Source organism: Colias philodice, chromosome 5 (genome assembly GCF_061535455.1).
Source record: "Colias philodice isolate Cphi_HAF_F1 chromosome 5, ilColPhil1 Martin Lab GWU primary, whole genome shotgun sequence".
NCBI lineage: Eukaryota > Metazoa > Arthropoda > Insecta > Lepidoptera > Pieridae > Colias > Colias philodice.
Window position 1 is genome coordinate 2,780,911 of NC_143090.1, and position 22,750 is coordinate 2,803,660.

At 33.6% G+C, this 22,750-nt stretch overlaps 1 protein-coding gene across 8 annotated transcripts in view; it reads right to left on the reverse strand.

The window, feature by feature from the left end:
* The window catches only part of LOC149488327 (uncharacterized), a 302,595-nt gene that overhangs the window by 28,247 nt on the left and 251,598 nt on the right, over positions 1-22,750 (reverse strand). The window contains exons 5-6 of one of the 8 annotated variants that reach the window (XM_089695017.1): positions 1,893-2,094; positions 1,017-1,065 (exon numbers count right to left, since the gene is read on the reverse strand). The exons of 4 other annotated variants lie outside the window; for them this stretch is intronic. In XM_089695017.1, coding sequence (XP_089551143.1) covers positions 1,032-1,065; positions 1,893-2,094 — 236 coding nt within the window. In that variant the 3' untranslated portion in view covers positions 1,017-1,031. Of the gene's footprint in view, positions 1-84; positions 333-687; positions 1,066-1,892; positions 2,095-3,364; positions 3,613-22,750 lie in introns of those variants that run through there. 3 more of the 8 variants (XM_089695024.1, XM_089695023.1, XM_089695018.1) reach the window with 3 other exon arrangements.

A 22,750-nucleotide genomic window follows, 5' to 3' on the forward strand; every position in this document is an offset into this window, starting at 1 on the left:
TTAGACCACCGTCAAAAACGAATTCAACGAATAAATAATGTGCGCCGCGACAAAATTTTCTTGACCCGTTCTGATCCTTTATGTATGTCATATTTTTCATCAAATGTTTAACCACTGCCCATCTTCATACATCATAGTCTGTGGGTGAGTGTGCGTGTTGTTACATTTAACGATGACGTCATCAATTGTGTGAATTACAGCCTTGCACCGCTTGTGATGGTGCGTGGAACATTTCCAGAGAGTCTTCATGTTTAATCGCCTGTGGAAGGAGAACTTGAAGCCTTGCAACACCAGCAGTCTACCACCGTAAACTGATTGTATGAATGTGGCCCCTGGAAATAATAATTATATGTACAACAATATTACGTCCAATGTCAACATTTGTGTCTGACTATAGAGCAGTATTTTTTTTTAAACTGATCGCTCATTCTTCGGCTTTCAAAAAAATATCAATTGAATGTTAACAGTGTAGTAGTTTTTTCGTAATTGATTGTTTTTGGTAAAAAGGCAGAAAATTTTCATATCAAAGTCCGTCATAGCTCAATAACCATCCATTTTTGACCGCTGGTTAACTGGACCTAATTTGTTGCAAATGACCTCTAGTATAACCCCTTTGAAGGATCACGTCGAATTACCAGTCACCCTGTATATTAACTAGGACTTCAGATTCAGGAATGTAATAAAAAATACAATTTATTTGGCAGTATATTTCATCATTAAATCAGCGAAAAAACAAAGGAAACTATGATTTGTCTTCTGCCAGCCACGCGGAAATGTGCGCCACGGCAAATTTTTCTCGATCCGTTTTGATCCTTTATGTATGTCATATTTTTCACATTTTTAACCACTGCCCATCTACATGCATCACATTTGGTGGGTGTGTGTGCGTGTTGTTACATTTAACGATGACGTCATCAACTGTGTATATTGTCGCCGTGCACCGCTTCCGATGGTGCGTAGAACACTGCCAGCGAATCTTCGTGTTTGATCGCCTGTGGACGGAGAACTTGAAGCCTTCCAACACCAGCAGTCTACCACCGTAAACTGATTGTATGAAAGTGGCCCCTGGAAATAATAGTAGTGTTACAATGTACAACAATAATATGTCAAATGCTGTGACTGACTATCCTACAGTTAGTAGTTAGTTAGTTGTTTTAGTTTACTACGGTCAGTTTCTACTGCCTGTCCACGGCAAATTGTTTGAGATATTAATGAGACCAAAAATATATATGGCACATTAAATCGATTAATGTCACTTCAATAGTTTGGTTTCCAAAAAGCTCAATAAACAATAAAAATTCTTTACTAATAGAAAGCCACGTTAGCTACGGTCTGTGAGAATCAAAGGCTATATTTTATTTTATCACTATCCCGGATCAACCCAAATGGAGCCGGGACGAGCGGATAATTTAGAACAGTAGTATAAGAAATTACTAGGTTGGTTATTGAGTGATTCACTGGGTAACCTTAGATCGTGATTTTTTTCTTTCGATTTATAGTATTTTACTTTTTGTGCCTCATATTGGTATTTGTCAGAATAATAATAATAGAAAGCTAAATATGAAAATTAAAAAAATACTTATAATATATATAATATAATTTAATTTTCATATATATATAATATATTTATATGTATATATATATTATATATACTAGGGATTCAGCTTCAGGAATGCAATAAAAAATAACAATTCATTTGGCTATAATTTTATCATCAGAAAGCCGTCAAAAAACGAAATCAACGAATAAACAAAGGAAAGTGTTATTGGTGTTCTGCTAGCCACGCGGACATGCGCATCAAACATCATGCGACAAAATTTTATTGACCCGTTTTGATCCTTTATGTATGTCATATTTTTCATCAAATGTTTAACCACTGCCCATCTACATACATCATAGTCTGGGTGTGTGTGTGCGTGTTGTTACATTTAACGATGACGTCATCAATTGTGTGAATTACAGCATTGCAGCGCTTGTGATGGTGCGTAGAACACCGCCAGCGAGTCTTTGTGTTTAATCGCTTGTGGATGGAGAACTTGAAGCCTTGCAACACCAGCATTCTACGACCGTAAACTGATTGTATGAATATGGCCCCTGGAAATAATATTAGTGTTACAATGTACAACAATAATGTGTCAAATGCTGCGACTGACTATCCTACAGTTAGTTAGTTGTTTTAGTTTACTACGGTCAGTTTCTACTGCCTGTCCGCTGACCATTAATAGACCAAAAATGAAATGACACATTAAAACAATTGATATCACTTCAACAGTTTAAACAGTACATTAGTGTACCCCAGGGATCAGTAGTTTACTATGTGTCCATATTAGTATTAGTCAAAATAATTATACTAGAAAGCTAAATATGAAAATAAATATATATTCACTAGGAATTCAGCTTGATGAATACAATAAAAAAAATCAATTCATTTGGCTATGTATATTTTATCATTAGACCACCGTCAAAAAAGGAATTCAACGAATAAATAATGAGCGCCACGACAAAATTTTCTTGACCCGTTTTGATCCTTTATGTATGTCATACTTTTCATCAAATGTTTAACCACTGCCCATCTACATACATCATAGTCTGTGGGTGAGTGTGCGTGTTGTTACATTTAACGATGACGTCATCAATTGTGTGAATTACAGCATTGCACCGCTTGTGATGGTGTGTGGAACACTGCCATCGAGTCTTCGTGTTTGTTCGCCTGTGGATGGAGAACTTGAAGCCTTCCAACACCAGCAGTCTACCGCCGTAAATTGATTGTATGAATGAGGCCCCTGGAAATAATAGTAGTGTTACAAATTTTGAGATATTAATAAGACCAAAAATTATGTAGCACATTAAAACAATTGATATCAATTCAACAGTTTGGTTTCCAAAAAGCTCAATCCACGATAACGAATCTTACCTCATTTGCGACCTCTTTGACTGATTCGGTAGACTCTAATATATACTGATAAAAGTAAAGCGTTCGATACCGTGAATCACAATGTCTATATTTACAGACTTCCTTACTTTGCATTTGGTATAAAGGTAACTTACAGTAACTTGCTGATATCCTCGTATCTAAATAGTCGGCGTTCAAAGGTTAAATTGTTGGACACTCATCGTAACCTTTTTCAAACCTATTAGGTGTACCCCAGGGATCAGTAGTTTGCTATGTGTCATATTAGTAGGTACATATTAGTCAAAATAATTATAATACAAAGCTAAATATGAAAATAAATATATATTCACTAGGAATTCAGCTTGAGGAATACAATAAAAAAAACATTTCATTTGGCTATATATTTTATCATTAGACCGCCGCGGCCGGCCGTAAAAAACGATTTTTGAATTTGAAATTGATCGTTTATGTATGTCATATTTTTCATCATATGTTAAACCACTGCCCTTGTAAATACGTCACAGTCTGCGGGTGTGTGTGCGTGTTGTTACATTTAACGATGACGTCATCAATTGTGTGAATTACAGCATTGCACCGCTTGCGATGGTGCGTAGAACATCGCCAGCGAGTCTTCGTGTTTATTCGCCTATGGATGGAGAACTTGAAGCCTTCCAACACCAGCAGTCTACTACCGTAAGTTGATTGTATGAATTTGGCCTCTGGAAATAATATAAGTGTTACAAACTTCATATATATATATGGTATAAGCTTCTTTTATATGGTATAAGAGTAACTTTCAGTGACATGCTGATATCCTCGTATCTAAATAGTCGGAGTTAAAAGGTAGCTGTTGGTGGATACTCATCGCGATCTTTTCCAAGCCTATCAGCCCCCCTAGTCAAATGGCTTTCTGTTATTCTATTGAACGCTACGCTAACAGAAAGCCACTTGACTAGGGGGGCAGGTGTGCCCCAGGGATCAGTTTGGGACTATTCTGTTTAATATCTGTTTATGTATGTCTTTAATTATTCAAATTAGCTGTAATATATTTACGAACGTACTGCCGCTCCAATCACTACAGAGAGGGACCACTGAAAACCGTGTTGCAACTAATTTTTTTTTAATGACGAATAAAGTTTTTATTAGCGTCATATTTTTAAGTGTTTAAAGTTAGGAGTATATAAATTAAAGGCAAAGGCATTTTGAAATTACATATTATAATATTATTATTTATATTATATTATTTATCCCGAAGTTTCAAGACTTTTTTTGCATGATAGTCCTAGTGATTGTGGTGTACAGCGGTAATCATATTGTATGCTACATCGTTGATGGTGTAAAGATACGCCTTGCATCCCCAGTGTCGTCTTCTACAGAACCACCTGGTCCTTATAACGTCCGGACTGATCTCCTTCACCCAGTTTACTGTGAACCCATGACCGCCCAACATGAGCAATTTGCGACCGTTATTTTTTGTTATAATTTTTATGTCTGAAACGCGATATAATTACGTTAGTACATAGACGACTCCACTTATTCATACTAATATTATAAATGCGAAAGTAACTCTGTCTGTCTGTCTGTTACTCAATCACGCCTAAACTACTGAACCAATTTGCATGAAATTTGGTATGGAGATATTGTGATACCCGAGAAAGGACATAGGCTAACTTTTATTGCGAAATATGTACCACGGGCGAAGCCGGGGCGGACCTCTAGTAGTTTATAACAATTACACGATGCTATTAAGTGCGGTATGAATTTAATTATTTGCAAATCTTGTAAAACCTCAAAAAGACACAAATTTATCTTCAATCCTTCTTTTATTATCGTCAAATTAATTTAACATATTTCTTCAATCTCGTAACAACGAAATAGTTATTTTAATGATTATGCTGTATAGTGCTCAAATCCCAAATCTCATCATTTATTGTATTCAAATACGCCCTGCAGCCATTGTATCGTTTTCTACAGAACCATCGAGTTTTTACCACGCCATTTGGGAGATTTATCATACGATGGACTGTGAAAGCTTCACCGTTGATCACCAGCAGCCTACGGCCGTTTTCCTTCGTTACGTATTGATAGCCTGAAAGAATTATTTATTTATTTTTTACTCTTTAATAAAACAATACATGAGAAACTTATTGCTAATTTATACAAAGCAAAGGAAGAAAAGTATAGTTTATTAGGCGGCCTTATCACTTAGGCGGTGGGGGTACAAGGCCTGGCTGTTAACCCCTGCCGCCGAAGGTGATCGGTGGCCACCGTTGGGTTTTAGTGGGTATGGCTTTCGCGAGTCCCACATACCCCCTCACGCAGGAAAACTGCAGAGGGGGATGCGTAAATGCATTTCCCAACGTAAAAAAAAAAAAAAGAGGCCTTATCACTTAGAAGTGATCTCTTCCAGGCAACCTGTGTGACTGTGACCTGTGGGCTTTAAATGTAACATAGAATAGATAGGTTAGGTATATATAAAGACTTTAACTTTTAAGTCTTTAAAAAGAGATGAACGAGAAAAATCTAAGTAATTGTTTCACAAAATCATTGTCTGAATATAACAATGTTAAGATTTTTAATAACTATTTTTATCTCGTTATTGTTATGATTATTAAAATTATAAATAAAAGAGACAGAATTGGAAAAGGAGATTGCCCAAGTTACTATGGCACTTGGTATCACAATCAAACTTATTGTGTCAAGATGAAATATAGCTCAATTTAAAGCTTGATGTTAGTACTTTTTGAAACGATTAAAGTTTTTATGTAAATAAGCCGCAGTTCGCGACAATTAAAATAGAACAATAGTGTTATTCAACACTTTAAAAAAATACTTTATCGAGTTTAAACTAACGATGAACGTTCAGTTTTACATTTATTATTTATTTATTATATAATATTTTAATTTACAAGACAAATGTGAAAAGTAAATCGTAATAAACATTATTTCAAAATAAATAACGTCGAACAATGCGTCGAACACAATGACAGATGACGCAGGACGCTTGCAAGAGAGATAGATATATGTGTCAAAACAAAAACTTTTACTTTTATTTCTATTTACTCAGTATAATTACGACTTAATAATGATAAATATGCTCATTATAAATACAAATAGGAATTAACAATATCACAAATATGTGACACAACTAGTATTTTACCGATTCCATACGTGGTCATACATGATTCAAAACACAAACTTTTACTATTATTTCAATTTATCCGGTATAATTAAGACTTAATAGATACATATGATCATTATAAAATACAAATAGGAATTAACAATATCACGAATACGTGGCACAACTAAAATTTTACCGATACCACCCGTGGTCATTCTCCTTTTCATTTTTATTAAAAAACTAACTATTTTGAACATTTAATCATTAACAACTCGATCATGGTTATGTTTCCCCTTAATACTATATATGACATTTTCGAAGGTGTGCAATATAGCCCGGCACCCCCTCGCATGGCGAGTGGAGCAGTACCAACTCTTTCGTTCATTATCACCTAACTTAATTGTCCTCTTTACTGAGTATTTATATCCATCAAGCAGCATTATGACGTTACCTCGGTTGGATATGATGAATTTTGGTTCTGCTGAAAAATTTTGATAAAAATATATAATAATAATAATAGCCTTTATTTATTCCTTTACTTACATCTAATTACATAATTTATTTTTGTTAGTATGGTTAGTATTTGCATTATTCTTATTTCTATTACAATTCAATTTTTAAATATTAAATGAAGTGTTAGTAAAATTAAACAGTATGCAATTAAATATATTAAGGACCGCTTTTTGCGGTATAAGCCTCCTCCAATAATCCGATAAAAATATATAATAAGTATAAATTGGCATGGATAATATTTTAAATCATTTTGGAACGAAGATCCTTATCGCGCGTTGCAAAAGGGACACGGAATTAGGACCAAAAGTTGCAACGAAACTTTTTGCTATACCTAGTTGTAAGGGGCCATCCATAAATTATGTCACACGTTAGTAGGAGGGGAGGGGTATCAGCAGGGTGTGACATAATGTAACAAGGGAGGAGGGTAGGAGGCAAGGAGGGAGGGGGATTCAAAAATGTGACAACCTGTGACAAGGAAGGGGGAGGGGTATAAAAGTTCCGAAATTTGTGTGACGTAATTTATGGATGGCCCCTAAGCCGTGCGGCGTGCGTGTTTTGATTTTAATAGTATTCAAACTCAAACTCAAACATTTATTTATTCAATTAGACTTCTTATAAAAGCACTTTTGAATCGTCATAACATTTTTTTACATTTACCACCGTTTCGGAAAGCAGTAGGAGAAGAACCGGCAAGAAATTAGATTATTTCAATTGAATTAAATAATTATTGAATGATTATGATAGAAAGAAACATCTGTCCAATAAATAATAAACTTTAGTGTAGAATGTTATTTATTCAAAAAATTCAAATTAAAAGTTATAAAAAAGACGTGAGGCACTCGGGGACTGCCGCGGTAAAGCTATTGCATAGCAAGCCTTCAAGCTACACCTCCGTGTCCGTCGGAGTGGGGAGCGTGAGGTTTTTTCGTTACGGAAGTTCTCGATTTGGTCCCCACGCTCAAGGCCCGCGATAGAAGCTATGCAATAGCTTAATATATTTTGACAGACATACAAGAAAAACCTATAACATAAAAAATACAACATAATGTGCTAAATATTTATTTTTATATATAAATGCATACTAATTCAAAACTTACTTAACTCATAATAATATAACCTGTGGGCTGTGAGACACAATTTAAATTAACTCTAATACCTTTTTATACTTAAATACTAAAACTTCAGAAATCTTACCTTTAATTTGAAAATTTAAATACAGTAAAATAATAACAATATATTATCTTTTAACAATAATTGGACCACATTTTTGAAACAATATAATATAATTAAAATAATACTTAAATAAAAAAATAAGACTAGAGTTCCCAAACATTTCTAGGTTTTGACGAAATTTTAAGATCAGAATTCAGAATTTCAGTTTGAATATTCAGATACAATTTTATCCTTTTATTAGCCATGCCCCGCGGTTTTACCCGCAGTGCTCCGCTCCTATTGGTCTTATCGTAATGATATAAAGCCTTCCTCGATTAATGGGCTATCTAGCACCGAAAAATTTTGTCATATCGGACCAGTAGTTTCGGAGATTAGCGCGTTCAAACAAACAAACTCTTCAGCTTTATAATATTAGTATAGATTTGCCCCGGAATTAAGATACGATAAAGTATTTTAATAATTTCGTATTAGGGAACTCTGAAGCTGCGTACGGATTGCGCGTAGCCTGGTACGCGTAGTCAGTATACGCGTATCCGGAACGCTTAGTTCATACCTGCAGCTACGCGTTCACTCTTGGGGTACGCGTACCGCGCGAGCCAACTTGAGCGCGAGCCGATCGTCAGTATGTTAGTGAACTTAGCAGATCATTTTTAGCAGATCAAAAAAAAAATGTGAGTTCTTATCGCGTGCAGTTGAGTTCTACAGTTCCTGATACTTTTTAGAAATAGTTCTGGCGTTTTTACCTAAAAAAACGACATTTGAAAAAACCCGACCTGGACCCGGCTTAACGTGATGCTAAGACGTAATGCTACGACGTGATGCTACGGCGTGATGCTACGCGTCGTCATATCTCATACTAAATGTATGGGAGTGTTTAATGTAACTTTTTTGGATATTTCCCGTTTTATTTTTTAAAAGTTATTATTGTCATTTTACTCATTAGGTTTAAAGTTTTTTGATATCTGCAATATTTACGGAATAATCGCCTGTGCACACATTACACCCTGTATGTAATATATTCTATACTAATTAAATGTACATACATACACTAAATTTACTATTCCGAATTAAAGGCAGATAAGAGAAAATGTTTTCGAACAAGGTTTTTAAAAGAGGATAAAAAGGGAGCAAGTCTTATCTTTAGTGGTAAGGAGTTCCATAGTCTAACAGCAGAGGCAGTAAACGAAACAGCATAGAAGTTTGTGTGCCGAGATGGGATACTCAAAATAAGTCTGTCAACGGATCGGAGAGAGTAGTTTTCACAGTGTAGAAATGAAAAGTTATTCTTAAGGTAGGAAGGAGTGATGGGATCAAAAAGGATACGGTATAATAATTGAATCATTTATCCTCAAATTTTATCCTCAAATTTAATGGCTAGCAAAACTGCTAAAAGTATTTAAATTCGTTTAACGCACTTTTACATATCATTGTTGTGTTTCATCTCACTAATTTTCACAATTGAACGGTGTAAGCACAGTAAAAAGAGAGAAGTAGGCCATCTCCCGGCGTTTAGGAGCGCACGGTACCTAAACTCGCGAGGCGCAGGGTTGTCCCTTGTCACATTGATATCTTATATATAAGATATCAACCTCGCACGTACATATATTAAAATCGTAGGAAAGTCAAAACTCTACATTGAATATTAAAAAAAATTACTTGGGACGTGACCTACAATAGATTCCGAAGAAAAAAATATAGTTTTTAGAATTTTTGTAACTATGCGGGTTTTTCTTTGACTACGCGGGCGGAGCCGCTGGCGGAAAGCTAGTTTTAGCCAAGCGCTCCGCATACGTACAAACGCGCGATTTTTTTCGAAAATAACATACTTCTCTCTTTTTACTATGGTGTAAATTATTCATCCGCGTCCTACATCCCATACATTTAGCCATCACTTGCTGACGTCATGATTGTGACAGTCATTGATGGCTACAACAACACCTCTAGAGGTATACACAGCTGCTTTACAGTATTTGTTGGTGGTGCAGCTCCATCGAGCCTTCCCTTCTATCTTCTGAGGTCGCTTGTAATATGTGCAGTTGCCGATTTTCAAGTTTGTCTTGCCCCTTTTCGATCTAACTTCCTCAACCGAAAAATATGTTTGATCTGAAATAGATTTTAAACATTTTTAAGTATTTGAGTTTGAATATAACAAGACACATAGCATAATATACAGATATACAACCAGTAGGGAAACTTCATACGTTATGTTCTATATGGCTCACGCACACAAGCAAGCGTGTTTACGAGAATCGTAAGAGTATTATGACAAATGTCAGTTATGAGAATACCCTTAGACATGCTTGCTTGTGTGCGTGAGCCATTTCGAACGTGTTGTATGAAGTTTCCCTACTGATTGTATCTGTATATTGTGCACATAGTAAGTCAGACCCAGTTAGAAGTAAGATAGATTACTTTTAGTTATACTGACAGTAATCACTTGCTTCGTTAACTTACTTTAGCATACTACATTCTGTAGATTATTATAATCTTTCATATTAACATACTTATAAACCTTAACATGAGGTACATTAATACATTTAATACACAACATGTAATGTTCCTTTCGAATTTATCTTGTGAAAAAATATTACATTTATTAATATCGCAATATTTATCTTAAACCAACACACTAAACTATAGGTAACTAAAAGAAAACCCACATGATCTACCAAAGTCTTTATTAAGCATGATAGTGGGCATCTTTAGCCCGTATAATCATACCATTGAAGGTATACAGGGTTACTTGTAAAACACCAGCAACCTCGCAGGACAAGATAGCTAACATCACAACATCATAACATCATAATTTGTTCTACAATTAACATTATATATTTTAATTTTAAACATCAACAAAAACCTTAAATCAAGTCTTCTCTCTCATAAAAACGAAACTCAAATTGTTTCAAAGTTGTAGGAATCTATGATTTCTTGCAAAGTTTAATTTTCATGGAAAAGCATATAGCAGTTCCTGTCTTTTGTTAAACATAAGCTGATGTTGCATGTGCTACATCGAGTACGACTCTTATTATAATGACAATGTCGGCATCTCGACTGAGATTCAACAAAGACAGGCATATGCTTTGCTTCAGCCTTTTGAAGCCTTTTCGATGGGAGCTGGGTAGGTTTGCCTTTTTTACGTTTACCACTCGATTCTGAAATAATTTAATACTATTATGTAATAAAGACCCATTGTGATCACATGATACCAAATAAAAAGAAATACAATTAGCAGCTATCACCCAATGTCATCATCTGATCATACAAAAATATTCTCAAGTGTTTAGGTAAACACTTGAGAATGGTGTGACACAAGTTTCTGAACATGTCACCCGACTGAAACGATTTTAAAAACGTTATCACGTCAAAAAGCATATAAATAACTATACCTGTCATATATGTATATACAGGATGTAATCGTTAAGTGTGCACAGGATATTATTCCGTAATTATTGCAGGTATAAAAAACTTAAAACTGATATCGAAAGTACTTAACCTAATGAGTAAAATGACAATAATAACTTTTTACAAATATAATGAGAGATAAACTGTTCGAACGGTTCCGAACACTGCTTTGTGTAGCGCATGTCGCGTGACGGTCGGCTGCCGAGTAGGTATACCTACTCGGCAGCCGCGATACACGCGACATACGCTACACAGACCAAAAAGTTTGAGACGATGTAATAAAAGTTTCACTTTAAAAAATACTTGGGACGTGACCTACAATACCGAAGCCAAAAATATAGTTTTTAGAATTTTTGTAACTATGCGGGTTTTTCTTTGACTACGCCAGCTATTTTTAGCCAAGCGCTCCGCATACGTACAAACGCGGGATTTTTTTCGAAAATAACATACTTCTCTCTTTTTACTGTGGTGTAAATTATTCATCCGCGTCCTACATCCCATACATTTAGCCATCACTTGCTGACGTCATGATTGTGACAGTCATGGACACCTCTAGAGGTATACACAGTTGCTTTACAGTATTTGTTGATGGTGCAGCACCATCGAGCCTTCCCTTCTTTCAGAGGTCGCTTGTAATATGTGCAGTTGCCGATTTTCAAGTTTGTCTTGCCCTTTTTCGATCTGACTTCCTCAACCGAAAAATTTATTTGATCTGAAATAGATTTTAAACATTTTTAAGTATTTGAGTTTGAATATAACAAGACCCATAGCATAATATACAGATACAACTAGTAGGGAAACTTCATACGTTATGTTCTTAATGGCTCACGCACACAAGCAAGCGTGTTTACGAGAATCGTAAGAGCATTATGACAAATGTCAGGTATAAGAATACCCTTAGACATGCTTGCTTGTGTGCGTGAGCCATTTCGAACGTGTTGTATGAAGTTTCCCTACTGATTGTATCTGTATATTGTGCACATAGTAAGTCAGACCCAGTTAGAAGTAAGATAGATTACTTTTAGTTATACTGACAGTAATCACTTGCTTCGTTAACTTTAGCATACTACATTCTGTGGATTATTATAATCTTTCATATTAACATACTTATAAACCTTAACATTAGGTACATTGATACATTTAATACACAACATGTAATGTTCCTTTCGATTTTATGTTGTGAAAAAATATTACATTTATTAATATCGCAATATTTATCTTAAACCAACACACTAAACTATAGGTAACTAAAAGAAAACCCACATGATCTACCAAAGTCTTTATTAAGCATGATAGTGGGCATCTTTAGCCCGTATAATCATACCATTGAAGGTATATAAGCACGCCCGGCACATCCTATAGCTATGGGTAGAACAGACCCATCTAGTTTTGTTTTTGTAAACGCTGTGCACGCAAAAGGTGTACCCCTTGTAACATAGGAGGGGCTTCCCTCGACGCGACGTGATGTAACGAGCTGAAAATTAAATGTAGTTAACGATAATTCAGAGTAAATCACATAAGTATATAAATAACTTATGGTTATGTTACTATTTACTTTTAACTGATAATATTAAGAACTACGTTTCTATATCATTATTAACAATGAAATTTAAATATAGTGTAAGAAATAACACGCGAGGCCGGGTTAAATATTAGTTTGAATGTAATAAGAATGTACTGCGATTCTACACAGCTACCTAATTGATGTAGGCAGTTGATAACAAATCGCAGAAAGTCAACGACTATTAGCAAAGTGAGGGTAGTTGGGTCGAGCGTCGTATAAACAACATCCGAGCCCCTAGGCACGATTAGTACGAATGCGCTACGAGTCTTTTTTTTTGTGTGGTGTTTCTCAATGTTAGCCAGAAGGGCTTCTACATTTTAACGCGGACACGGGAGTGAACTGAAGGTTCACCCTGGTAGCGACATGCGCAAGGGCGTCCCCCCTTGACGGGGATCTCGAACCTCGGCTTGGGCTGTCGCTTGAGTGGAGGAGGCCGGAAGGGCGGGCGGAAGTCGGACGGGACGCTACGAGTCAAAGGAAATGCGGCTTTTTATAGTATTCGACAGCTAAGCATGTTCAGACATGAAATAATGACAACTACAATGACAATTACTATTCATCGACAAAATATTTAAATTTAAATCAAAAGTCACGTCTAACAATAGCATATTTTAAAAGTAGGATTATTAATCAATTTTCTTCAAAAAGGTACAAGTACTTTACATCTTTTTAACTTTTTTGTTGAATTTTATTTGTGTTTTTTTATCATAAAAGCTACTTACTCTAATTCGAACATTATATTAATGATTGAGTCCTATTACAATTTCAATGTGTTTGAATAAATACATAGGAAGCAATACAATAAAAAACGTTATTTAATTTAAATATGTATTTTTAAAACATCTATTTTTTATTGTTATAATAATTGTTCGTCATTAACAATGACAGGCAAGAAATACGACACATTTTTTTCTATTAGGTAACACATTTTAATATTGAACTATTATTCTCTAAATAATTAAGACTATTGAGGGTTGAGAGGTGGGTGAGAAAATAAATATTAATTTCTTTACAAAATAATATGTGTATCACTACAAGAAAGATCCAAAAAAATCCTCCAGTTACTTTTCCACACACAAAAACACTCCCATAGTTCATAATATTACCTACCTACATATCTTTTAGTCGGGGGTTCGAGACCAGGCGAGCGTGCAGGTTGGCAGGTAATAAATAAAAATATTTTTTCAATTTATCTGCGCATGTTGATGAACGGTGAGAGAAAACATCGTGAGGAAACCGACATGTCGAAGAATCAAAAGATCGACGACATGTGACATCCGCCAACCCACATTTGGCCAGCGTGGTGGATTATGGACATTTATTTATAAAACTTTATTGTACAAAACAATGTAGGAAATCTAGTACAATCTAATAAGGTACAAAAATTTTGCACAATAGGCGGCCTTATTGCCACACATCAATCTCTGCCAGGCAACCAGGAAAGGAAATGTGAGAAGAATAAGGAGAGCGCAAAAAAAATATAAAATAAAGAATTTATATACATACTACATAAACTACATATACTGTACATAGATACTATATCCATACTTAATATTATAAATGCGAAAGTAACTCTGTCTGTCTGTCTGTTACTCAATCACGCCTTAACTACTGAACCAATTTGCAAGAAATTTGGTATAGAGATATTTTGACACCCGAGAAAGGACATAGGATGGGTTTTATTCCGGAAATCCCTCGGGAACTATGCGGGTTTTTCTTTGACTGCGCGGGCGATGCCGCGGGTTGAAAGCTAGTACTAATATAAATATACTTGTATAATACTATAGAATGGTATGCGTGCGTTCTACTCGTGTGTGTGTATGCCACTGATATCCATGATGTGTGTGTGCACCATTCTGACTCTCACTTTACAGGCCCTGCGTTTTCTTTTAGAACAGTACCAGATACTTATTCCGGTTGAAGATGAATTATAGTTGGTCGAGAATGTATGATGGCCAATTCGTAAGATGTAACTCCTTTCACCTCGCGGAATCAGCTCATAATCTGGAGAAAATTAAGACGACGTTTTTAAATAGAGTGAAATTATGTTAAATATTTTTATTATATGCACAAAAAATTGAAATTACTGAGGTAAGCGCAATCTTTAAAATTAGTTATATAATAAATGTTATACCCAATAATAATATAATTTTAGGGTATAGGTATTAAAAATTTAGGTGGAATGATAAATAATTCCATTTAAAAATATCTATTTATTAATAAATTTCATTTTGTACACATTGTTAGCATTATCGTGGCAAGCCACGAAATAATTTTCTTTTTACTATTTTCAATACTTTTACTTTTTATTTCACATGCAAAATTTCGTATAGATTGGCGCTGTTGATCTTATACACTCTAGGCGGTGCGTGGTTGTGCTGGCCGGTGGTTACTATGACAACGTTATCAGTGTCGCTGATAAGGGTTGCCTGGCAACGAGCGTGGTACTGAGAGCAGTACCATCTAAAGCAGTTGTTGTGTGTTCTTCGCACACGGTTGTATGTGAAGGTTTTGTAGAAGAAGTGACGGCTTCTTGATGTTTTTATTATTTCACCTGAAATCAATTCCTTTTATTAACTAGTACGATTTTTTATGTGATAAAAATTTCTTCTTATTCATATTATATTTTTTGTATGTACGATGAAATTTTTAATACACTTTTATATTATCTACTCATTTATAAATATAGTGCTCTTTACTGAAAAATAAGTCAATAATTAAATTCATTTGAAATAATTAAGTGAACTATAACTTTATTAATGCATAAATTTATAAATTAACACTTATAAATAAGTTTCAAAAACAATATCTGAATGAATACGAATAAAACAGTGCTTTTAAAATAAATATTTAATATACTTTCATAAAAAATAACTCTTAGTCACGACATAACTTGAATCAAATATTTTATAAAACCTTAAATCTATAAAAATATTTATCAACTATTATTATTGTTTAGTCTATTTTATTAAGGTCTAATTAACATGCTAGAAAACAAATTCTTTAAAAATTTAAATGGATACTTATAACAAATTTTACGAATATCACACAAAAAAGTTTTTATAATAGTACAACCAAGGCAGCAAATCTCTGTGCTACGTTAAAACATCTAAATCATAACATCTAAATCTTCGAAAGTGCTACGGATCTGCTACGAACCCTATGTTCGTAGCAAATCAGATTGTTAAGAAAAACATTTTATATGGCTACTATCTACGGTACACTTGACGGGTCCACCTGTACAGGTATACCCGCGCAGGTAGACCGGAACAAGTGCGGGAATAGACCTGTACAGTTTTTTTTGCCTACCTATGATTGGTTGACTTGCGCATGTCACGGTAAGCTAGATGTACGGTAGCCCGTAGCGTGTATGGCTGATATTATATATGTATATGAGTTGATTCTAATATTTCAAATTTCTAATAGTAAATAATAGCAAATCAATTTTAGGTTAAAATCAAGAAGAATACAATTCATCGCAATACTAAAAGTTTATGGCAACATTATTGATATGAACCAATTGGTACATAATAACATTCGCAGATATGCTTCGATCACGTGATTCCTTACTCATGCGCTGTATAGCGAGTCGGCTCGACTGCTGGTATGTAAATCACTGCTGCAAACTGTCTGCTTCATTGATAGAACTGTAGCAGTGGAGTGCATTCCTAGTAGTCATAATAATGTGTATTAAATTGTATCATTTTTACTAACATAATTTTTAAGTTATCAATGGTTACTAACAAAATGAGTCCTGATGCTTGAATTAATAAATAAATTATTATTATTAACCTACAATGTCATTGCTTTCATGTGTTTTATTTGTAAAACCCGTCATGTTTTTTATTTAAAATTTATTTGTACGACTTCCCTTATTTAATTTTAATTCTAATTTATAAGGACATTATATTTAATCATATGTAACAAGAATATCGCTCTTTTTGATATTAATAGCTTAGATGCAATTAACAAACATTTAAACTTGGAATGTTAACTTATTTTTAATAAACTATATAAAAATATAATACTTTATCGATATGGTCTTTAATATTATTTATCATTGTTAAAACCAACGTTTAAAGTCATTGTAATATTTTACTTATAATAACAGCTTATTTATAACAAATGGATTAAGGTTTAGCAATATAAAATACAATTGATCATACAAAAAATACTACCATTGAGGATAGTTTTGACGTGACAACGTCTTATAATTCGATAGAGCCGGCTGCACGCACGAAAAAACATGACTCATGCGGCGTTACCTCGCTCTGAGGCGTTCCATGTAAGGCTTGAAGTGCAAGCGAGAGCGCGGAACGAGCGACAAAGAAGCACAATCGGACGTTGTCACGTTCAACTATCGTCAGTAAACCGACTTTACAGACAACCAATTTTTGAAAATAAGAGCAGACTTGAGTGCAAATTTTCCAAAATATACATACAAATATATAAATACATAACGGTGCATTTAGATCAAACGAACATAGAGCTAGAGCAAAAGAATTTTTTCGTGATCTTTTAGTGGAAACGAATAGTCGTATTCAGTGTTATTCAGTATTAGAACATTGCATACAATCTTTTCGACGCTCTAATAACAACGAAAGAATGCTCTACGCATGTTTACACTAAAAGAATTTTACATAGTTAGAATGAGCATTCGCTCGTTTGATGTAAATGCACTGTTATAGGAAAATTTAAGTTAGATAATAAAAAATAACCCTATTTTGTCGTGACATCGTCATATTTTCCCATACCCATACCAATCTTTTAAACTTCGTTATAACACCCTGAATATAGGTACGTCATAGAAATTTAAACACACACTGTTATCAAAAGTATGTATAAAGATTTTTGATATTGGCAAAACTAGATAATTTTTCTTATTGCCAATATGTCTCTTAAAACTTATAGGTAGATCTTATTAGTAAATAGTGTAGTATGTATTATTGATTCCTGTCGATTACAAGGAACACTGTGATAAATTTTAAAGACAGAATAAGTTCGTCATTCTAATGCAACTCTATCATATACTTTTGAGAAATACGATGTGAAAAATACTTTCATTCAAAGAAAATAGTCTTATTAATATATACTGTGTAAGAAATAAGTATTCTTCCAATTGTATCTTTAAAAAATCTAAGTATGTTGATAATATAGAGATCTCGTGCAAAAATAAGGTACAAAAATAGTGAATGAATAAAAATAGTACACAAACTTAATATCTAACTTTATCTTGTGTATTAAACAAACATACCTATAAACTAAAATTCAGAACTCCATTCATATTCAAAAGCAGGCGTTCGTCATGGGAAAGTAATGTTTTTGCACACGGAACAACAACATAAAATTAGTATAAATAGCTTATGAAGAATTAAAAAAATCAAGGCACATAGCGAGCAGCCCCGTCAAGCAATTGCTGCTCGAAGCTCGGTCTATGTGGACATTCATTGGCCGAAGAAAATGTAAAGGCCTATTCAAACTAGAGCGGTATTCGCTACCGCTGTGGGTACCGCTCTAGTTTGAACAGGCCTTAACTGACGTATGCTGTAATTAAAAAAATGGCGGCTGACGGCGGCCGATTAAAATGACGGCTCACGCGTTGACAGCTCCGCACAGACCGAACTGCTTCTCGCAGCAATTGCTTCGGGAGGCTCCTTGCTCTATAGACAATATTATAGTCAAATGTGCACGTTAATCATGAGAATGTAACCCTGTAGTAGACATGACAACTCCGTCTATAGTAACAGCAGATGCTTTACACTTTAGCTTGTGTTTTTTAGCACATGTCCATCTTATACGGTTGCCTGTGAGAGACCGGGAGTGCCGGCAGAACTTGTGTCCCCCTATGTATATATTGGTCGCGTCTCCCCAGTAGCGGCCGCGGAATAGCGTGCAGAGTAAACCTGAAAATATGTACTAGTTTAGTATTGTTATGTATTATTTATTAAAATATTCAGGAAATTAGGCATATATATATAACATTTAAGACTTAAAACTATATGTATTTTGTGCTATATTATCTACAAATTCACCTTATCATAAAGAAAGATGCTATATGCAACAGACTGTATATTTTAAAGATCCTATAATTTTTAAAATCTGGAATAAAAACAAATAAAACATATATGTAACATTTCTCTTTATTTTCCATAATAATCCCAAACTATCTAACATAGGTAGTTGTTAAACTATTCAGGTACACAGATTCTTACATTTGTACAATTAAGGGCTTGGTCTAGTAGTGCAAACAAATGCATCCTGTCATCCTATATGTAAATAGTACAAATGTACTAAGGGAAAGTTGCTCCACTTAATTTTTAAAAATTAAATCATTCGTATGCATAATTTAATATTCGTATTAGGTACCAAAAATGACAATTTGAAACAATTTTCGTGAAAATTACACCGGGTGATTTTTTTTTATCAGTACACAAAATTTGCGAATACTTTCTATTGATATCTTCAACTTCATGTTTATATAACTGATCAACTTTTACAAAGAAATTTGGACGAAATATAAAAAAAAATAAGCTTTCCATACAAAATGCAGAACTCTATACATTTTTTCGACCTAAGTTTCTTAGTGAAAGTTGTTCAGTTTAACTAATAAAACGGATAAACAAATTTTGTATATAATAAAAAAAATGTAATGTTTGTGTTAAATGAAAACAAAAGGTATTTATTTCTGACTAGCTTCCGCCCGCGACTCCGTCCGTGCGGATGTCAGTCTATGCGTCTTCTACAGATTTATTATATTATGTGTAATATATAGATTTATATTGATAAACCTAATAAATCTTTTGCTAGCATTCTGATGCTTTATCGGTTGCACTGGATTTATCTCTTTTTTTTCAATCGCTTGAATGATATAGGATGGGTCCTTGATGGGCATCGAATGCTGAAGTCTCGAATCAATCAATTCTGACAGTAGGCAATTTATGTAAAATCTTGATAATGGTCCATCATTTTATTTTGCCTAAACGTTACATACTTTTTTATATATTCTATTTTTAACGAATTATTCACTCCAGTCCAAACAGCAAATAAGCAGACTTCTGCTTCTGCAACGTTTAGTTGTCCCTGAATTTAGAAAAAATAGTCATGATTCTTATCTATGACAAAAGTGTTATTTTTTGCATTGTATTTCAAATATTAATTTTTTTTTAACCGCATCTTCCGCATTCATGTCTTTTGCCGGAATTAGACATTTAACTTCTACTAGTTCCATTTTCCCTTTTTGATATGGGAATGTATAAAGTAAATTTTTTAGATATTTCTCGTTATACTTTTAAAAAGTTATTATTGTCATTTTGCTCATTAGGTAAAGTAATTTCGATATCAGTTTTAAGTTTTTTGATACCTGCAATAATAACGTCATAATCGCCTGCACATACTTATCGATTACTGCCTGTATACAATCCACAATCCACATTCATAATGTTTTCCTGTCCTCCTCTCCTTTACGCTGTTCACCGATACATTTGAAATGAGTAAATCTGCTACCACTGAAGGATGTTTCATTGTGATCAGCAAATTTTCACCACTGTTGTCGATTATTTGTTTTTCATTTTTAATCAGCAATTGGGAATCATCAGTTTTGTTTTTTGCAGATTGGTGATGTACCCTAACAATACGTCGAAAAGGGAAAGCATCAACGAATTATCGTTTTCGTCCTCTTTTTTTATTCTTCGCGTCTCTGTTACTTCTGTTTGTTTAGTTCTCAACACCCACTGAATTTTATATGTTATTGTGATCTTCCATTACATCTGAGTTTTGATGATGTGATGATAATCCATTCGTTTTAATATTGGTACTTAGAGTTGGTAGACTAAACTAGAAATGGCGGACTAAATTTGTCAGCGCGTCTGTAAGATCAGAATATAAAACCAACATCCTGAATTTAAGTTACAAAATTAATAATCAAACAACATGCCGCTACGTTGAAAATGACTAGAAGAAAAAAATTAAAACACCTAAGATCAATTTTGGAGTAAACAAATCATTTTCCCCGTATGGGGATTTCCCCGGATGAACTTGGGAAGTTCAAGTTCTCAATACAAGTTTATATTATATTTCGTATTTCTCAAACGAAAAATAAACATTTTTGGAACTTCAAAAAAATTATATTATAAGAAAATTTATGAGCTTACTTTAGTTTTAAAGAAATATACATCCCTTTACTGACACCCCGTAAAATAAAGAAATTGTTGCCAATCACCTTTGCAATCTATTTGGTTTCATTAACTTTATGTTCGAAGATAATTTTTTTTCTAGTAGTTACACGCGTATTTTTTTCGTTTATTTTCCATATCGAAATCAAATGTTTAAAAATACGAATATTTGCACAAAACTAAGATAAAAATAATCAATTAACAAAAATATTAAATTTAATGAAGTAGAGCAACTTTCACTTCGGTATGAAGGAAAATCGAGCGTAGAGCACACGTCAGAACGCTCCGGCCCAAGGAGCGCGACTAAAGAAATTCGCTAGGATTTTTCCTAATTATTTTAAATATTTTTTTAATATTTAAAGAATTATCAAAATTCAAAAAAAAATTTTTTTAAAGGATTAATACTCATTGGTCTTCAACCAACTCGAATAAATTAATGGAAAAAATAACTTTTAGCAGTATTTATCAATAGATTTTGTAAGGCAAAAAATGGGAAATTTAATGAATTTATAACGTTCTAATTAAGAAAATCATAAGTTTTTCGGCAATTGTATTCAGCAGTTTTTAATAACGACTATATAAGGATAATAATGCGCTGATCAGATTGTGTAAATTGTAATCGGTTGCAACGTAGTGAGTGCACAAACTTAGCTCGAAATGTCTTTGGGGGAAAGAGACTTATCTTGAAGGCCTGATTAAGGTAACATAAAGTAACTTTATAAATGTGAAAAAATTCACGCGCATTGCGTATATAACACTAATTGATAAACAAGAAAAAAAAATTCAGTTTATCATTTCATTAGCCGGGAAAAAATTGTCAAATAACTTGTTGAAAACGCAATTTTGCTAGACTGCAGCCTTAAGGGCTGATTTTTCAATCCTTTGATAAAACTTATTCGTCGAATAATGTATAAAACTACCATTTTAAAAACGTATTCTAATTGCCCGTATTTGACAGTTTACGTGACATTTGAATATTATCGTGTAATACTTTATTGGACGGATAAGTTTTATCTAAGCATTGAAAAATCGGCCCTAACAAAGACAAGTTCATAATTTCTATATGTCTATTAAATACCTCTATACCTTTTATCCTACCTACTTTATGTATAAGAAATATGGAATCACACAATGATTGGAGATCTTAATATAATAATTTTAAAATAGATATAAATAAAATAGATAAAAAATAACAGATAAATGTATCTCTAAGTATTTAAAAATATCCGTTGATACCTTTTTTAAGTGGAGAAATATTTTGTAACTATGTGCACTAATTAATTAAATGTATAAAACAAAATATGTGTGTTTGATAAATTAACAAGTAACATAATACAATATTCTCAGATTTTACCTAATAAATAACAAATATAAATATTTTCATTTTGTATTAAGATATGGATCTGTCAATGTTTTATATTCGAGTCATAGAACATCTTCAACATATAACAAGGACTAGCTTCATTCAACTTTACTATATTCACAGTAGATATATCCGTTCTCTATTTAGTATGTATAAAGTTGACTATTCTTAAAAAAAGTAACTACCCAATAGGTACCTTATACCAGGAAAAATAAACCCTATGAAAACACAACTTAAAATCTAATCTCATTTACAAAAAATCTCTATCACCTACGTCCCAAAAATGGCGATCGATACAAACATACTTTTACTCCATATTATTATTATATATTATACAGGGTGTCCCAAAAAGTAGTGATGAACGGAAGCTGGGAGGTAGAGGACCTAGAGGGCTATCCGAATCACCCCCATGTATGTAATGCGATTTTTCGTATTTTCGGAGTTATGACGTTTTTTTTCAATTTTGTCACCTATCGCCGAGTACGATGAGATTTTCACTCATGGTGACGTCAATTATTGCGGTAGATGCTTGATTTTTTTTGTGTGCTAA